At 36.4% G+C, this 18,191-nt stretch overlaps 1 protein-coding gene across 1 annotated transcript in view; it reads left to right on the top strand.

The window, feature by feature from the left end:
• LOC149845826 (E3 UFM1-protein ligase 1 homolog) overlaps nucleotides 1-18,191 on the top strand; it is a 154,426-nt gene that overhangs the window by 81,259 nt on the left and 54,976 nt on the right. The window contains exons 9-14 of the mRNA XM_089996038.1: nucleotides 3,466-3,889; nucleotides 3,988-4,142; nucleotides 4,457-4,522; nucleotides 4,636-4,704; nucleotides 15,678-15,770; nucleotides 15,931-15,996. Coding sequence (XP_089852164.1) covers nucleotides 3,466-3,889; nucleotides 3,988-4,142; nucleotides 4,457-4,522; nucleotides 4,636-4,704; nucleotides 15,678-15,770; nucleotides 15,931-15,996 — 873 coding nt within the window. The remainder of the gene's footprint in view (nucleotides 1-3,465; nucleotides 3,890-3,987; nucleotides 4,143-4,456; nucleotides 4,523-4,635; nucleotides 4,705-15,677; nucleotides 15,771-15,930; nucleotides 15,997-18,191) is intronic.

The raw sequence follows: 18,191 nt of genomic DNA, 5'->3' as shown, positions 1-18,191 counted from the left end.
TCTCAACATATTTTCTTCTACAATAGGAAGTTTCAGATTGATATCCCATTTTCGACTAGGTCCTTTGTAGCGATTGTTGCACCTTTTTATAACAAGAATACAAAATATGAATGCTAAGTTAACAAATAATCAATGATAGATAAATATTTTATAACATCGCAAAACAAAAGTACAACACTTTAATTATACCTGTCAATCAATCGAAGATTGAAATGAATATACACCAAGGTATTAACACGATTTTCATTGAGCCTATTTCTTTTAACATTGTGAATATAACTATAGATGCTTCACACTCTTTCTGCAGAAGATGTGCTAATAAGTTGAGATAAAACCTTAATAGCTATTGCTCTCAATTCGGGTGTATCACCACCATAAAAATGTTACCAATTAAGGACATTCATTGTAGGATTCAATGCATCTATTCTTGCTGCATTCGGGCTAAATCTTACACTTCTTGACACAAAAGCCACAAGTTGTGACCTATAAAGTGTAGAGAGCTCTTTATTTCCAGCAGACATGACTTCAAGCGTGTGCATTGCACCATCTAAGATATCATTGTCCTTTTCTGCTAAAAAAATGTTTAATTATAACAAGAAAATGCAAATAAAATAATTAAATAATTAAACTCAACCTTTATTAAATAGATAGATTAAAATTTTTACCAGAAGAAACTCGTTTGACCCCTTCTGGTGTTGGGATCTTGAGATACTCTGACTTGTAATATTTTGGAGTAAGCATGTAGGCTAGTCTATTGAGAGGCATATTCATTCTATCCTATTTATTTGAGACAATCTTATGAATCTTTTCATACAAATCTGGTTGTTCTTTTAGATTGTCTTCGATTTCCCCTAACATGTTGTCCATGCCTTCATACACTTTACCTATTATAGGGCCCGATCACAAAATGTAATCATCTTCTAGATGGGTTTTGTAATCAATAATGCTAAACGAACATAATCCCAATATTCTTCATCAAGAACAGTTGTTTTTGTTATAACATCCTTTTTTTTCATAGTCTTATTAGTGCATGATTGCTTTAACTTTCTCCATCTATTTGATATGACTGTAAGCCTCAAGCTCTTCTTCACATCAAAGCACTTTAAAGTAGTATAATGTGAAGCAAACCTTGTTTTTGCAATCTTTATTAGCTTTATTTTTTTATTACTTCTAAAGATTGCTAATGCTTTCGAATGATTGGTGATATACTTTAAAATTTCTTTACTTTAGAAATATGTCTCTCCCAACCAATGAAACTCATGTGCCAAATCCTTAAAGATCAAATTAAGTGTGTGCACAACATAATGCAACTAAAAAATATACTTATACATTTATTCCAATTCTTCACCAGCTAACTTGCAATTTGCTGCATTGTTTGTAATCACTTGCACTATATTAGAAGGCCCCACAAGTTTAAATCCCGTCTTTAAAAACTCGATGATATTTTTAGTTGACTACGTATTCTAATTTCAAAATAAAAACATGTAATATTAACATAACCCATTTAGAAAAACCACTTACCATACATATAAAGGTAGAAATACAAAGATATATACCGGAATGTGAAATCCTTGAGTCTCTACCATTCATAAATACGAATCCTTTCTAAGACCATGATGCCAAGACTTTGATACCATGTCATGAAATGACACGGATCGCAACACACTCCATAATGGTCTCCAAGAATATAAAACATTTTGATAAAAAACATGAGAGGTAAAAGGTTACATGAAAAAGTGAATGAACAATTCTATTCATAATAGACAAAGGAAAATTACTTTGAATAACTCTAGTCATAATGGACACTAGAGATACAAAAGAAAAAATTACATAAATTCCTCACTACATAATTCTCAAAACACACATAAAATACCTAATACTACCCATAACTCCCACACATCCATACCCTTTTATGGAGAAAAGTAGAGGAGAGAAGAAGAGAAGTAGAATAGAGAGGGAAAGTCCCCTCTCATTAAAGAATGAGAGAGAGCTCCCAACAGATAGAATTCTAGCCATTGGGAGCAAGTCAAACTAGCTTTGACTTGACTCCCATATATATTATATATTTACAATATATATAATATATATTATTACATATTTTATTACAATATATACGTAATATATATATTAAACAATATACATATACATATGCATATACATATACATATACATATACATATACATATACATATACATATACATATATTACATTAATATTAACACCATCCACCATTTGCCTCAAGTGAAGGAGAAAAAAGAGAAGAGTTACTTCATCTATGTACAAACTTAAGCCAGATCCTTGATGTACCATCAAAATACATGCATTTACATAGATAAATGTGTCCTATACATACATCCATCCTTACCATATGGATATGTGCTATGTCACATGGGTGCGGGTGCGGGGGTGTGGCACTTTCAAAAAGCTTGGGTGCGGGGGTGCGGCAAAAACATAAAAAAGTATATATATATATATATATATATATAGTCCAAAAGTTGGACATAAATGACTCTGGGTGCATTGACTGCACCCAGGGTCAGGTTGACCGCATCGGGTGTGGGTGCAGGTCTGACACGGGTGCGGCACCTAGTTGGAGAGTCCCTGTGACATATGAATGGAAGTGTCTGTGCATAAGTAGACTGAGGATCAATCTTATGATATTTTCTCTGTTGTGTGGATACATTAATATGGCGCAGAATATGGTTATTTCATGGGCTTATCCCATTAAGAGTCTCATAATGGTATGGATGCGGATATAGCATGAGTAAGCAGGAATCTTATGGTGTAGCTTGTTTGCCTGAAACTGTTACATGATTGTGATGAGATTGAATTGGCAAGAATGTGCATTCTCCATGTTTCTAGTCTGAATTCTTTTCAGCCCTCTTCACGAATGCTAATACAAAACACAAAAACTTTTTATTGCACTTCTTGTTAGTTGTAGCAAATGATATCGATAAGTGGTATTTCCTTTTGACTCTCAAAAACTTTTTATTGCATTTCTCTCAATTTTTTTTTATGTCCGAAAATTGGATGAAAATGACCCTGGGTGCGGTCAACGCACCCAGGGTCGTGTTGACCACACCGGGTGCTGCACCCGCACCCGCACCCGCACCCACACCCCGTCGCGTCGTGTCGATGGGGGGTGTGGCACCTGCTTTGCCGAATCCGTGTGACTTAGGATATGTGTATGGAATGAGCTTACATGTGTGTGTGTACACGTGCTTATGTTTTGGCATTGTTTTATGTTCTGTTGGTTGAATAAACCTACATTTTCGCACTTGTGCACATTTGCAAACGAAGATACTGCCATATACACATGCATGGCTAATGGACATAACTGCTACAATATCATAAAATGTAAAGAAGCACTTAGATTGCAATAATCACTTTGAGTGGTAGATTTAGTTGTTTCAGTTTGAAATGATGATGTTGATGTGTATTTGTTTATTTTTGATCCTTTGCAGGATGTTTTCTCTCAAATAGAGACAAAGGTGGATGCTTATATCCAAACAAAATTATCTTCTGGTCATGGTGTTCATGATAGTGCACGGTTGTCCTGTGGACCCAAAGCTAAAGATGACTCTGGGATCAATGGGGATGACAATAGTGGTGCTAAACATTCAGAAAAGGGTTCAAAAAAGAAAAAGGGTAAAACTGCAAGCTCCACAAGGGCTGGTTCGATTGATAATAATCATGACAGCCAGGATAACCTGCCAGCAAAAACTAAGAAACATCAAGGAAAGTGCAGGGACAGCAGTATCTCTCAAGTGACAGATGTGAAGCTAAGTACAAAGAAAGAATCTAGTAAAATAAGGGATGATGAACTTGATGCACTGTCTAAAGAGTGGATAGCTCAGCAGATTCTAGACTTATTCCCTGATTTTGAAGGTCTGGGGAGTTAACTTAAAATATGGCATCACATGGCCTTTACATATAATTAAACTTCTCTTGATTCTAAATTGTCTGATTACTTGTCCTCATACCAGGTCATGATGGACCGGACTCACTGGTTATGGCTCTAGTGATGCATTTGAGGCCAATGTTGCTCTCCTCCTGGAAGGAGAGAAGAAATGCTGTGCTTATGGCAACTGCAGATGGAAGGAGAAAGTTGATTGACAATATGCAGAGAAAGTTGGATGAGGTTATCTGTTTTTCCTGCTACTGTTGAATCTGGAGTTATAAAACTTGCTGTTGTCTTGAAAGGGATGACCTTGCTTTTTTATGTTCTTTGTTACAACTAAGAATTTCAAAAGTACAATTTACCAATTATTTCTACTGTTCTTGTTTAATAGTTTATTTGTCTTTTTTTTGGTATATCCATTTTCTAGCCTTATATCTGAATACTGTTGTTTCTGTTGCTCTGGTTTCTTTGTGTATATGTGCATACAATGGACTAATCCTATCTTTTGTTTTCTCCTATTTTTTCTGTTTTTGTTATTTTCTTCTCAAATTCAGAGCTCCTTGGAAATGCAGCTCTATGAGAAAGCATTAGAGCTCTTTGAAGACGTTCCTTCAACTTCAGTATGTTAGGATGCACTTTTTCTTAATTTTTGCACATTTTTTTATTGTCATGCCTAACTGCAACTCTTTTCATCATGATAAGATTAAGTTTAATCATGTCTGTCCACTTGCAGATTGTCCTGCACAGGCATTTGCTTCGAACAATGGGTACTACCATTGTGGACTCGCTATTGATTAATCTGGTAAACTGCAACATATTTGTTTTATCTCATATTACTTCTTTAACGTTGATGGAGCCACGTCCAGGATTTATTAATGGTTTCTTTTTAACTTTCTCAAAAAGTAAAGGCTAGCCTTCATTGAAACCTACTCATTTACATTCTCATAATTGGTTTGAGGAGTTGTTCTAGCCCCTTTCAACGAGGTGAGCATACTTTAGAGAAAATATGCTGAAAGATATAGATTTGACATTAGAAAACTTATTAAGTTGGGAGAATCTTTTTAAGTATTTAAGAAGAACAATTGATAGACAACGACATATACTACATATCACATAGGTATGGGGTACAGCATGAGATTTTCTAAAAGGATGCGTATGGGGATAGGACCACACAAACACACAATACATATGCATGGGTGCTTTTATGGTAGTACTGTACCACCGTAGCTTATGGTGGTACCTAAGTCACACAGACTCGGCTAAAAGGTCGACGCACCCGCGTCGACATGCCCCGACACGGGTGCGGCTTCAAACATGGGGCGGACACAGTCAACTAAGTGTCAGACTCGGTCAACGCATTGAGGCCGAGTCCGTCCACATTTTGGATTCGGTCAACTTTGACCTAGTCTATTTTTGTCCATTTATTAAAATTGATTTGGACTCGGGTCGGGTCCAGACCTGACCCGAATCCAAGACGATATCGGGCTCGGATATATATATATATATATATATATATATATAGATAGATAGATAGATAGATAGATAGATAGATAGATAGTTGTGTCCCCGTGTCCAAAATTTTTGAAATTGCTCCACACCCGTACCCGCACCCATGTGACATAGGGTGGTACCCATTTGATTTACGTAGATTTAAGTTCCGAAAGCAAAATCTAACTGTTTGATCATGTTTAACATGTTCTATCTACTACTTCCATGTGTTAAATTGACTGAAATATGATGTTTTACGCCATTTCTAAACCACCCTTATTTTCATGGCAGTTGATTTTCACCATCTAAAAAATGGAATCTTATTATGTATTAGACATGATAAAACCTTTTAACATAGTAAATAGACCACTCTAAACACGGTTAGATCTACCATTTGGTTGCTAGATCCATACAAGCAAGAGTGTGTACCACCGATGGTATCATGGTACAGAAAGTGTACTTCTAAAACTTGAAAGAGGAAACTCGCTTCTCAATAATGCAAAGTATGCTTCCCATTCACTTCGCAAATGTTTCCCAATTGCTTTCCATTCGTTTCTTCTTTGGTTCCCCCTCCCTTTTATTGGCTTCCCCCCTCCCTTTCCTTTTTTTAATTATTATATATTATTTTTTACTATAACAATTCTTATATCTGCTTCCATGTTTTTTTGCTACTCGATTCCATGTTGTTTCGGTTTCACAGCTTGTAAGTTTCCTGCATCCCTTTCACACACACTTCATATCCCTTTCACTTCCTGCATTGCTTCTCTTATTCACTTTTCATTTTGGTAATTATGGTACGCACACATGTAGTCCAAATTTGTAAAGATGCAAACAAGCGAAAAAAAACATGATCATAAAGAATGGAGTGTCTTTCCTTCTCCATATCCAGCGAATTAATTATCTTCATCCCTTATATTGATTGATGACTTCTATATTTTAAAATCATTAATTGATCTCCCCTTCTGTTGCAACTTATTGCCTATGACATCATAATTAGTTTGACATTATGTGCATAGAGATTAGAAATGTTAAGAAAATGATATCTCTTGTGCCAGTAATGCCACATTTTTGGATTGAATAATGTTCAAAACTTCAAACAAAGTGATCAATGACAAAATTGGTATATGAATAAGATATGATGAAGCAGCGATTATCTGGTTCCCATGAATATATCTAATTGTCGACATTAGATATTTATGCTCAAGAAAAACATCATGTATATCCCCAATAAATCACTCTACAAGAGAAAATACTCATTGAAGTAACAAATGCACATCATGGCAACTAATTATGGAAATGAAAAAGAGGCATTGTTTATTCACGAATTTACTCCAAATGTCATCCAATGCACACATTGTCTTCATATTATATGATTTGTTTTTAGTAGTTTTCTTCTCTTTTCAGTGAGTGCATTGGTGAATTGGATTTCTCTCTACCATAAAAAGTAGGAGGAAAGAGATGCAAATATTGTGTAAAGATTGAAATAATGTTGTTTTTAGAAGAAGAAAAGTTTCATTAAAGCATAATCAACAAAAAACTATACAAGTACGGCGTGCTGCACCCTTTGACCACCATGTTCACTTTAAAATTAGAGATAGAACTGGACCCTACCATGAAAGGTTATCACCAGACCATCTTAGAGATTGCACTCAAATACACATCTATTAAAATAATTTTATTCGAGCTTCCCTGAATGTGTGGTTGTTCCTTTCCTTTCAAGCAGTCCGCCAAGCAGTCAACAACCAGTACCACCAAATTCATTTCCATTGTCTGCTCTTGAATTGATTGGGCCCAAAGAGGAGGTCTTGTTGGCATGAAAAGTCTTTCACCTTTGGTCTCAGATCTGCCACACAAACTTCATCAATCCCTAACAATGTTAGAACAAAGGTGGTGTGGATTCCTCCCCCTTTAAATATAGGATACACATACTTGCCCCTTAAAAACCTTTTCTCATAAGCTTTGTTCGGGTATGATTCTAAGCCCTCACAAAATTGAGAATGTTAAAAGAAATGTGATGTGGATTCCTCCCCCTTGAAATAGAGGATACACATACTGTCCCCATAAAAACCTTTTCTAATAAAATTTGTTTGAATATGAATCCTAACAAGTGACACCAACCAAGCGAACATTCTTGCTCTAGGGTCAGAACAAGTCCTCAGATAGCTTTAGGAGGCAACATAATGGTGCCTGGTTCAAGCATTTATTTTAAGAGGCCACAGAAAGCACACTCATGTGACCACAAAGTTAGGACACTTCATCATTCATAACAACTGAGCTAATATCATCTAGAACCTCCATCAGTTCAAACCATTGTGCCATCTCAGTAACTTTAAAATTCCTATTTAATTGAATATTCCAACCTGCCAACAATCTCACACCATGTGTTCAGGGAATTTGCCAAGGTTGAATAAGATTAAGAAAGAGAGAAATTGAGGGGGGGGGTGTTGAAAGTGTTCATATCTTCATGATTCTCATTCACAACAAACAACAACAACAACTACGCCTTCATCCCAAAACAATTGGGGTCAGCGATATGAACTAAAAAATAAAATCATTCTGGGTCTTTCACATGAATCTTTCTCCTCCAATCATTTCTATCCAATGCCATGTCCTCGGTGAGGTTCAAAGCATTCATATCCTTTCCTATCACCTCCATCCATGTCTTCCTAGGCCTACCCCAACCTCTTTTAACTAATATATTTTCCCATTTCTCCATCCTTCTAACCGGAGCATCATTAGGCCTTCGCCGAATATGTCGATTCTCTCTCATCTTATTTTCAATGGGTGCAACGCCTACCTTCTTACGTATCTTCTCGTTCCGAATCTTATCTTTTATTGTATTTTCACACATCCATCTCAGCATACGCATCTCAGCTACACTCATTTTTTGAATATGATGTCTCTTGGCAGCCCAACATTCCGTACCATATAGTAAAGCGGGCCTAATAGTCGTCCTATAAAACTTTCCCTTCAACCACAATGGCATTCTACGATCGCACAACACTCCAATTGCACTTTTTCATTTCATCCACCCAACCTTTATCCTATGATTTACATCTCCATCAATTTCTTCATGATTCTCATTGTTGGTCATTATTGATATGCCATTAAACATATGGCTTAATATCATTTCTGTAATGACCCCAACTCGTAGCCTTGAAAAAGTGAATTTTTTTTAACAAGTGCGGAAACATTCTGAGAAATCTGGGGCTATTACAGTTAAACACAACCACTATCACACGAGATCTTATACTCATCTTTCAAACCAAATCAAACCAAACTTTATTTATTAAAATGCATAGAGTCCGAGACATAAGCAAATAAAATGTAAATAAAGTAAAAAAAAGAGTCACACTGTCTCAAGGTATCTGCCAAGCAATCGTGTGGTCCTCTCGTAGCTTCTCTCAAAGCAAGTCACCTCACTGAGCATCTGAGGTTGCAAAAAACACAAAAGTAGGGGTGTTAAAATCCAAAGAATTCTGTGTACGAATCCCTTTAATGAAACACATAAGTAAAAAACAAATAAATAAGATTCTTGCAATATTTTAGAGGGATACAATTATGACAAATTCATGATTCAATTAACTATTCATACAATGAGAAACCATTATTAAGCATGACAAACAATTTAATAAACAACAAGGACCACAAATTAAGCAATAAAAGCATTTAACATGCATTATGGAACAAACATCATGCATTCACCAATATATCACAATTAAGGGAACAAATAAATGTGTATGATCTAATGCATAACAGGAATATACATGATTTCAGTGCATATGCATGAATACATTATTATCTTTTATCAGACTTTTCTTTTTATATGCATGTCCCTATTAAATGCACATAATTTAAGTTTTTTTTATTACAGTTGCCCGCAGATACTCCAAACGGGTAAAATTTTCGAGGTCAAGTAGGGTTCTCAAGGTAACTTAGCACACAAGTCGTATTTTATTACTGATTTCCAAACTTAGACTTCGACCGAAACAACCTTCGAAACATTAGACCTCCACATCTAATGTCGGGACACCAGAGACCTTTACATCCACAAGTGCCACTTTCTTAATATACCAAAACAACAACTGTGTTTATACACCACCCCCAAGTAAAGTGACAGATTCTCCTTAAAACTGTGGCCAGGAAAAGAACCTTAATATCGAGTTCAGGGGTAACAACAATACACACGGAGTTTTAGTATCCTCACAGTTCCAAAAAACCGCAACTCTAAGAGTCTCATTATAAAGATGGGATATCTCAGAACGTATTATTAATACCCGTTCATTAATTTGCAATTAATCATGCAAAATTAGTAACACAATTTTCCATATCTAAATGCAAGGCTTATCACAGGACCACAACCCGTGAAAAATTTAGAACATTGCAATATAGTGAAACAATATCAATGTGACTTTTGCGATGCATTAAAATAAGTAAAGTAGGAGCAATCCAAGCTCAAGACTCACACAACCCACAATGATCTATTATTTGATCATCGATGCATTTATACGCAAAAATCATGAATTACATGCCATTATGCATTCATTACACATGCCTTTCAATGCACAATTATATTCGCCAATACCGAGATGTGCATGAAACAACAATATTCACATGCATGTGCATGTGTTCACACATTCATATTAAGTGTATGCTTTCATTCAATACACATATTCATGTCAAATGCATGCTTTCATTCATGGATCATTTCAATTTAACATGTGAACATTCATGCAACTATGTAGATGCAAAACATATCCCTTACATGTATGCACATGCACAGGAAAACAACTTTGTAATAATACCATGGATATGCATAACACAATAAGTTTAAGCATGTAAAAAATATCACTCTTTTGCACGCATCAAACCAAATTTAATTCAAAACACGAATCTGAAAATTTACCTGCATAATTGAATTTTGGTTCCAGATTCCCATAATCATGAACATAACTGAAAGTTTAAGTATTTTAAGTTGGCCCTTATCTATGCATAAACTGAGGATACAACCACAAATACAGTCTGAATGTATTTTGCACATGTACTCAAATATTCTATTCTAAAAAAAATCTGCAGGTAGATGGCGCAGCCGACCCAGTCAGCTGGGTCAGTCCTGTCGAGTGGCAGGGGCTGACTCAGCCAATAATCCAGAAACACATAAAAAAAGAAATAAAATTTCTTTTAACAAAAACTGGTTCCCCCCCCCTCCCCCTTTTTTTTTTTACTGCACCCAGCCAACTGGGGCTCGGCTCCAGCCCAGCCGAACTCAGTCGGCTGGTCTGTCAGCCCCTACACATTCCCAGACCGGGCCTATGTACAAGTTGCCAGGGCCTGGCAGCTTACAGGTTCTCCATGATTGCCTAAATTAGCCCACAAATTGCTTTTTCTCTGGGTGAAGACACCAGATCCTGCAAGATGCAAAGCTATTACCAGTTTTGAAATATAACTTGAGAAAATAGGACTCTCGCAGCTTCTTATTGTGTCACCCACAGCTTTATCATATTTGGGCAAAAGTTGCCTTTTAAGTATCTAAGTTGAAATTTATTCGTGTGATTCTTCCAAATATCCAGATATCAATTTGTTTATGAGTGTTTGTCCAATAAAATTCATACCCCCCTGTATTTATGGGCTTACAAATCTAACTGTGAATAGATGGACCTAGAAATCAGCACACAGTTTAAAATTTTTCTTTTGATGCTAATTTATTAGATAACTTACAGACTATGTCACATGGGTGCGGGTGCGGGTGCGGGTGCGGGGATTCGGCACTTCCAAAAAACCCGGGTGCGGGGGTGCGGCAGGGGCAAAAATGTAATATATATATATATATATATATATATATATATATATATATATATATATATATATATATATATAAAAGGGGGTCGGGGAATAGGGTTTTTTTATTTATTTTGCAGCTGTCAGCAGCTGACAGACAGCTGCTGTCAGCAGCTGACAGAACAGCTGCTGCTGACAGCTGCAGCAGCTGACTCAGCATAATTTTTTTTTAAAAAAAATTCGAGAAGCCCATTTGGGCAATTTTTTTTAAAAACAAAATGGACCTTAATGATCCTGGGTGCGGTCAACGCACCCAGGATCGGGTTGACCGCACCCGGTGCGGCACCCGCACCCGCGTCGAGTCGCGTCGACGCGGGTGCGGCACCCTCCTAGCCGAATCCCTGTGACATAGCTTACAGAAGATGGAACATGAGAAGACATAGCAACACTATTATTTACTGAAATTGTTATAGGAAAGGTTTGAAAGATTGCTTTACTATGAGATGATCTTCACATGGAGAATACAAAAGCCATGTACTGCATTAAACAATTCTCCACATCTTAATTTCACACAAATCTATAGGGAATAAATAGTTATGAACATGCGTCAATACATGCTATTCAAATCATGAACAGTAATCAAGACAAAATTTCTGTTTCACAGGACAATAAGAATAAACAAAATATTTGTTTTTCTATCTTTGACAGTGTGCCAGCCCCAGCCGACCAGTCGGCTGGGACTGGTCTGCTCCAGATTGAGTTCAGTCGACTGAATCGGCTGGAGCCATCATTCTGTACACCACTAGTAACATTCGCAGTAAAAGCCTGTAAATTGCATCCTGGAATTCCTTTGCTTATACTCCACAAAAACAATGCAAAATTCACTACAAATTTTTGCTTCCTCTTTCTACTTAAAATGTCCATATGTTTCTCGAAACAATGGTGATCATGTCGCTGTGAGTATTCTATGCTAAGACGGTTCCAAATTATGATGCTCCATTTGTTTCGTTTAAGAGGTTGCTCAATTGATGGTCATTTGTCCTAGAAGCGTTTCTTTACTGTCAACATGGCAAATATTATTTATCAATTTTACCTGTGCTTTACTATAGTGCACCTCATTGTCAATATGGCAAATATTATTTATCAATTTTACCTGTACTTTACTATAGTCCACCTGTGCAGCCAAGTTAATGGCCTTTGCTATAATCACAAAGTGACAGTTTTAATTTGCTTTGAGTATTCATTATTAGATTGATTCAGTCGGTTGGGACTGGTCCACTGGACAGCTGCCTGGGACTGGACAATAGACTGTCTTGTCCCAGCCAACTGTCCAGGCTGGGACTGGACAGCTGTCCATCTTGTCCCGGACCAAAAACCGCCAAAAATCATTTTTTTACATTAACTGAATATGCACATATTTTGATTTCCATAGATCTGGTTCGGTTTGAAGAACCACAACCACATGTCCACCTGTCCAGGGGACAAATTTGTTCAGAACAGATAGCATGGATAGGGGCTCAAATCTGGCCAGATCTGCCCATCTTCACGATGGCCAGATCTGTTCAAATCAGCTCACTAAAAACATGGGACAAATCTGTTCAGACCTGTCCAAAGAGTCCATACAAGGCAAAAACATATATATGCATAAATATACATGCTTCTATCTGTATATATATATATATGAATAGGAAAAAACGTAAAAACATGCAGAAAATCATAGGGAAACAAATATCACATATACTAAGCCTTCCTACATCTATTCCCATGGATTAAACCATGAAAGATCAAGATAGAATCCATGGTTCCCCTTAAAAACGTTGCCTAAAGCTTATTTAGGCTCATTTTCTCATCCGAGACAAAAGAAAGACCCGTACCTTGACCGTAGATAAAAAAGAAGCTATGAATGGATGGGTAGAAAACACCGGACAACTGGAGATGAATGGATCTCCAAGCTTCTTCTTCTTCTTCCTCCTTCCTCTCTTCCTCTCTCTCTCTCTCTCTCTCTCTCTCTCTTTTTGAGGCTATTTATAGAGAAAAGGGGGGTGACATCTCCTCTTATCCATCCAGCCTTTCTAGAGAGGGCTGGACTTAATCTCTAATTGGAACTCGCTCACTTTCCAAAATTTTGAAACTCTTTTATTTTGTTGACTTTTCAAAGTTCCATTTTAATAGACTTTCCAAAACCTTCTTAGTTGCTTCCATAAGTGTTTAAGGGCTCTTTTAAGAGTCCTAAACCAAATCCAACTTAAAATTTGGAATTAAATACAATTAATTAATTAATTAATAATAAATAATTAATAAATACTTAGAAGCTTCCAAAAGTTATTTTATTGAACTAGGATACTTATTAAGTGATTCTATATGGGTTTAAGGACTCTACCTAGAGTCCTAAACTAAGACTTAAATCAAAATTAATTAATTAATTAATTATTGTTAATTAATTAATAAGTATCTAGAAATTTTCAAAGGTTATTTTAATAATATAGAAGACTTCTTAACACTAAATAACTCCAATTTAAAGTTATCTAATGAATTTAAAAGTGGAAATTCGTTGGGCATGGATTTGCATCTGGATCCAAGATCCAAATCCATCTCCAAAAATCCCAATGGGTTTTGGGCTAGATCAAATCCAGATTAGTATGGGTCTTGGATAGAGTCCAGATCTATATTAATTTGGATCAAATCCATCGAATCTAGTTCGATCCAAATCCGGACATGGCTCGTCGAGGCGGTCCTTTTTTGAAAAAACACGATTTTGAGGACAACCGTAGCCCGAATTCAGAAAAGTAAAATACCATTACACTCAGAATTTTGAGACGTATCCAACGATATATAACTTGAATTTTGCCTCTGAAATTCATCCGAAAATAACGCTTGAATTTAAAGGTCGAAAATAAAACTTTTTATCACCTTTTAATGGGCCCGTTTCGGTCTCTTCAATGAGATCTGAGCTACGCCCAGACTCAATTATTGCATCCTAATATTGAGGGTTTTCTTATATTTCTACAACACAGCCAAATTTTAGAAATCTCAAAATTTAAATAAGTATGAAAAATACACGATATTACAATTTCTGTTAAGAGACTTCAGCAAGCGATGACTCTTTTGTATACCTGTGTGTTATTTGTTGTGGAAGAGTTGAGGAAAAGGGGTTATCCTGAACATCTGAGATATCTGAAAGAGAAATTTGAGTAGGCAAGTTGATTCTCATAAGCTCTGATTAAACTAATTCTTATTCTATTTGCAGAAATTTAATGTGTTAAGAATGAAGCAGATGCAGATTCAGTGTAGTACAAACTTTTAGAGGTGATCTAGGAGTTGTAGTCGCTAGCTGGGGATGTTTCATCTGAATACCTTTTCTATGTCTTGTTTATGGTTGCCATGTTTGGCTGTTAGCTATGTTGCTAAGCAACTTTCAGATGTTGTAAATGTGTTGATTTCTCATTTAAAAGTCTTTTAAAAACTAATTTGGCGGTGCAAATTGTATTTTTAGTTGAGTAAAAGGATAAACCAATACGCAAAGCATAGTTATGTTATAATAATTAGGAACTTATATTATGCATGATCAAATTGTACTGATGTGGTGGTCCATGCAATGCATGGTTCATTGATTAAAGAGAGATGTGAGTTGTAAATTTTATTTATAGTTTGATTTCCTTCCTATGTTTAGGTACTTGAAAGGGAACTAAATAATTCTGATGTAATTTGTGGGATTTAGGATAGCTTGATTGGAGATTTACTCTAAGAAGAGGTGGAGATCCTGTGAATCTTAAAGCTATTAATGATGAACGTTTGTATGTGGTGGACAATACAGTTAAATGATTGTACATCTTTAAGTCTTGAGGTAAATAATTGATGAGAGACATTTGCCACGGTTGAGCATCAGACTTGGAGACAAAGTCTGTCATCTTTAGGTATATTATATGGATAATATAATAACAATACATGATGGGTTTCTGGAAGTTGGAAGCAATGTGCATGTGGGATCTTTTGGTTTCCAGAAAGTAAAGAACTCAACAATTACTGGAAATATTTGTGGCAGCTCGAACCACTGTTTGTGGCTGACAATTTGATTGTTGTGTGCATTGGACTTCTGTGAATCACAGGTGATTCATATTTTTGCACTTTTAATATCAAACTTGAGCCATCGAACATTTATCAACTAAAATCCTCTAAAATACATGCTTGATTGGATATTTTTCTCATCACAAGCATAAATAACTCATTAATGTGAGTGTTGTAAAGTTTCAAAAATAGGTTTATAATGCATGTAGGTAGGTCTTCCAGCATTCTGTTTCAGAACTTACTGCTGCCATCAATGCTAGCAAATCAAAGTGGAATTAATTGAAGTATATGTCAGCTTTTATCATGTGCTACTTCTTGTTTTTTGGCTAATGCATAGTTTGAAGACCTGTTTCTTGCTATTTCTTTTACTCTATATTGGCGTTATTGCTTGTAGTAGAATATTTATGATGAGATTGTCATTCTTATGGAGTCAATTAAATATAGGATATGCACAGCAAGCTGAATACTGGTGGTGTGGTTGAAGAACTTCACATTTCAGAGCCCCCTTCCCTGGGCTCAGCAGAGAGGACATCCATTGTACGAATCATCAGAAAACCTTAATTCTTGAATTTTTCCTTGAGGAAGGGCTTATCAATATCTGCGAATCATTTATGTCAGAAATCATCTGTTCAATTTCTATGATGTTGGATCCATGACATCTTACTAGCATGACTTGTTTGATTCTTGTCTTTTCCAGGCAAAGAGCCTCCCTGGGCTACTTTCAGTTAAAGCTCTTCAAGTTGTTGAGGCTTTAGAGGGAAAGGTATTGGCCTGGTGTACGTGAAACAAAAGAGCATGTTTGATATGTTTATTCCATATATTGTGCATTCTGTAACTTGATATTTGATGTTGCTGCATATCCTGTAATGAAACAAGCGGAAGTGCAAAAGAAAACCCACTAAGAGCTTACAATAACACAATAAAGTGTCCACAAGCACTAGTCCACCAAGGGACAATACAAGAACTAAGTAGAAATAATCACAAAAGGAAGAAAAGTGCAAACAATAGACACTATGGGCAAGCACAAAATGTAAAAAAATGTCTGTTTATTCACTTCAACAATGCTTGAGAAAACATTCATAAGAAGGGGTTTAACCCCTCTTTAAATAGGCACATTGGAGCCTATGTAACACAGACTCTTCTAACACGGCACCACACGCGCGTCGCATCCACACCCATGCAGGTGCGACACTTGGACACGACTTCCTTTGTGTCTGGTGAAGTCAACCACATTGAGGTCTATTTTTGTCCAAAAGTAGATTTAGTTAACCCTAATCAAGTCCAGTTTTATCTATATTATATATAAATACATAAATGCACACACATACATGTAGTGTTAACTTAAAACCTATGTCACATGGGTGCGAGTGCAGGTGCGGCGCAATTTTAAAAATTTTGGACACGGGGACTCGGCTATATATATATATATATATTAAAATATATATATATATATATATATTAAAAAATATATATATAATAATAATAATAATAATAATAATAATATATCCTGTGTGCATATATATGGATATTGTCCTCTAAAGTTTGGCACCAGCATGAGTGTTTTTATAAACTTTGCAAATTGTACTTTTGCCCTTGCAGAAAAGGGGGTCCGGGGGCTCCATCCGGTGCGGGTCCCGGGGGGGCCGTAGGGGGGCAGCGCCCCCCGGATTTTTTTTCCTGGGGCTTATGTTTAAGACTCATGCTATATATATATTTTTAAAAAATATATAAAAAGATTATTTTTTTTTGTTTTTTACCCTAAAAAATGGACATTTTTGGACTCTGTCAACGTTGATCGAGTCCAAAACAAGGACGGACTCTGCCTCGACTCGTTGATCGAGTCCGACTCGGCGTTGACCGAGTCCGAAGCTGCACCCGTGTCCGCACCCGTGTCGGGGCGTGTCGACTCGGGTGCGGTGCCTCCCTAGTCGAGTCCGTGTGACATAGCTTAAAACTGTTAAAAAATTTATATCTGTACCCTCCCCGCACCACTGTACCCAAGTTTTTTTAAAGTGATGCATCGCCGCACCCGCACCCATATCTGCACCCACACCCGCACCCGCACCCGCACCCGCACCTATGTGACATAGATTGGAGCCTATGTAGCTGTTGGGAGCATCCCAACAACTATATTGGACAATGTCCAATATGCCCTTACATGAAAATTAAAAAGACAAAAAACAGAAAATTAAAAAGACAAAAAACAGAAAATATATACAATGTCTGAACTGCCCCTAATGTGCAATACTAATTACTAACATGTAAAACGACAAAAATATCCCTACATGGGCAAACCTATTACAATGATAAATAGAAAATAATACACACACACACACACATATATATATATACATATATATATGTACGAATATTTATTTTAACACCTCTCAAACCTACGGTGTGATCACCGAAAATTTGTCAAGAAAGAACAAAAAGCGAGATGCGGGAAGAGCTTTCGTAAAGAAGTCTGCAAGCTGAAATTCTGAGGTGACATACGGCAATTCAACAACCTCTATCAAGAATTCATCACGAACATAGTGACAATCCATCTCTATGTGTTTGATGCGCTCGTGGAAGGTGTGGACCTATGGTTGCTGGCAATGTAGATTTCCCTTTTGTTGTTGCAACACATTTTCAAATGTTTAAAGATGACAATACACATCTTTGAGAAGATTTTTCAACCAAACAAGTTCTATGGTTGTCGTGGCCATTGCTCTATACTCAACTTCAGTAGATGATAGGAAAATTTTCTACTATTTCTTGCATCTCTTTGAAATTAATGAGTCTTCTATAAAAACACAAAAACCCAGTGGTTGAAACTATCATTGAGATTCCCTCCGTAATTTGCATCAGTATAAGCAAGAAAGTCTAAAGATGAAGATGAGGATAAAAAATGCCCTTTGTGTATGGAGTTCTTGATATATCGCACGATTCTTAAGGCAACACTCTTTAGGATGC

Source organism: Nuphar pumila, chromosome 2 (genome assembly GCF_984573655.1).
Source record: "Nuphar pumila chromosome 2, dmNupPumi1.hap1.1, whole genome shotgun sequence".
NCBI classification, from domain to species: Eukaryota; Viridiplantae; Streptophyta; class Magnoliopsida; order Nymphaeales; family Nymphaeaceae; genus Nuphar; species Nuphar pumila.
This window is presented reverse-complemented; position numbering and strand designations above follow the sequence as displayed.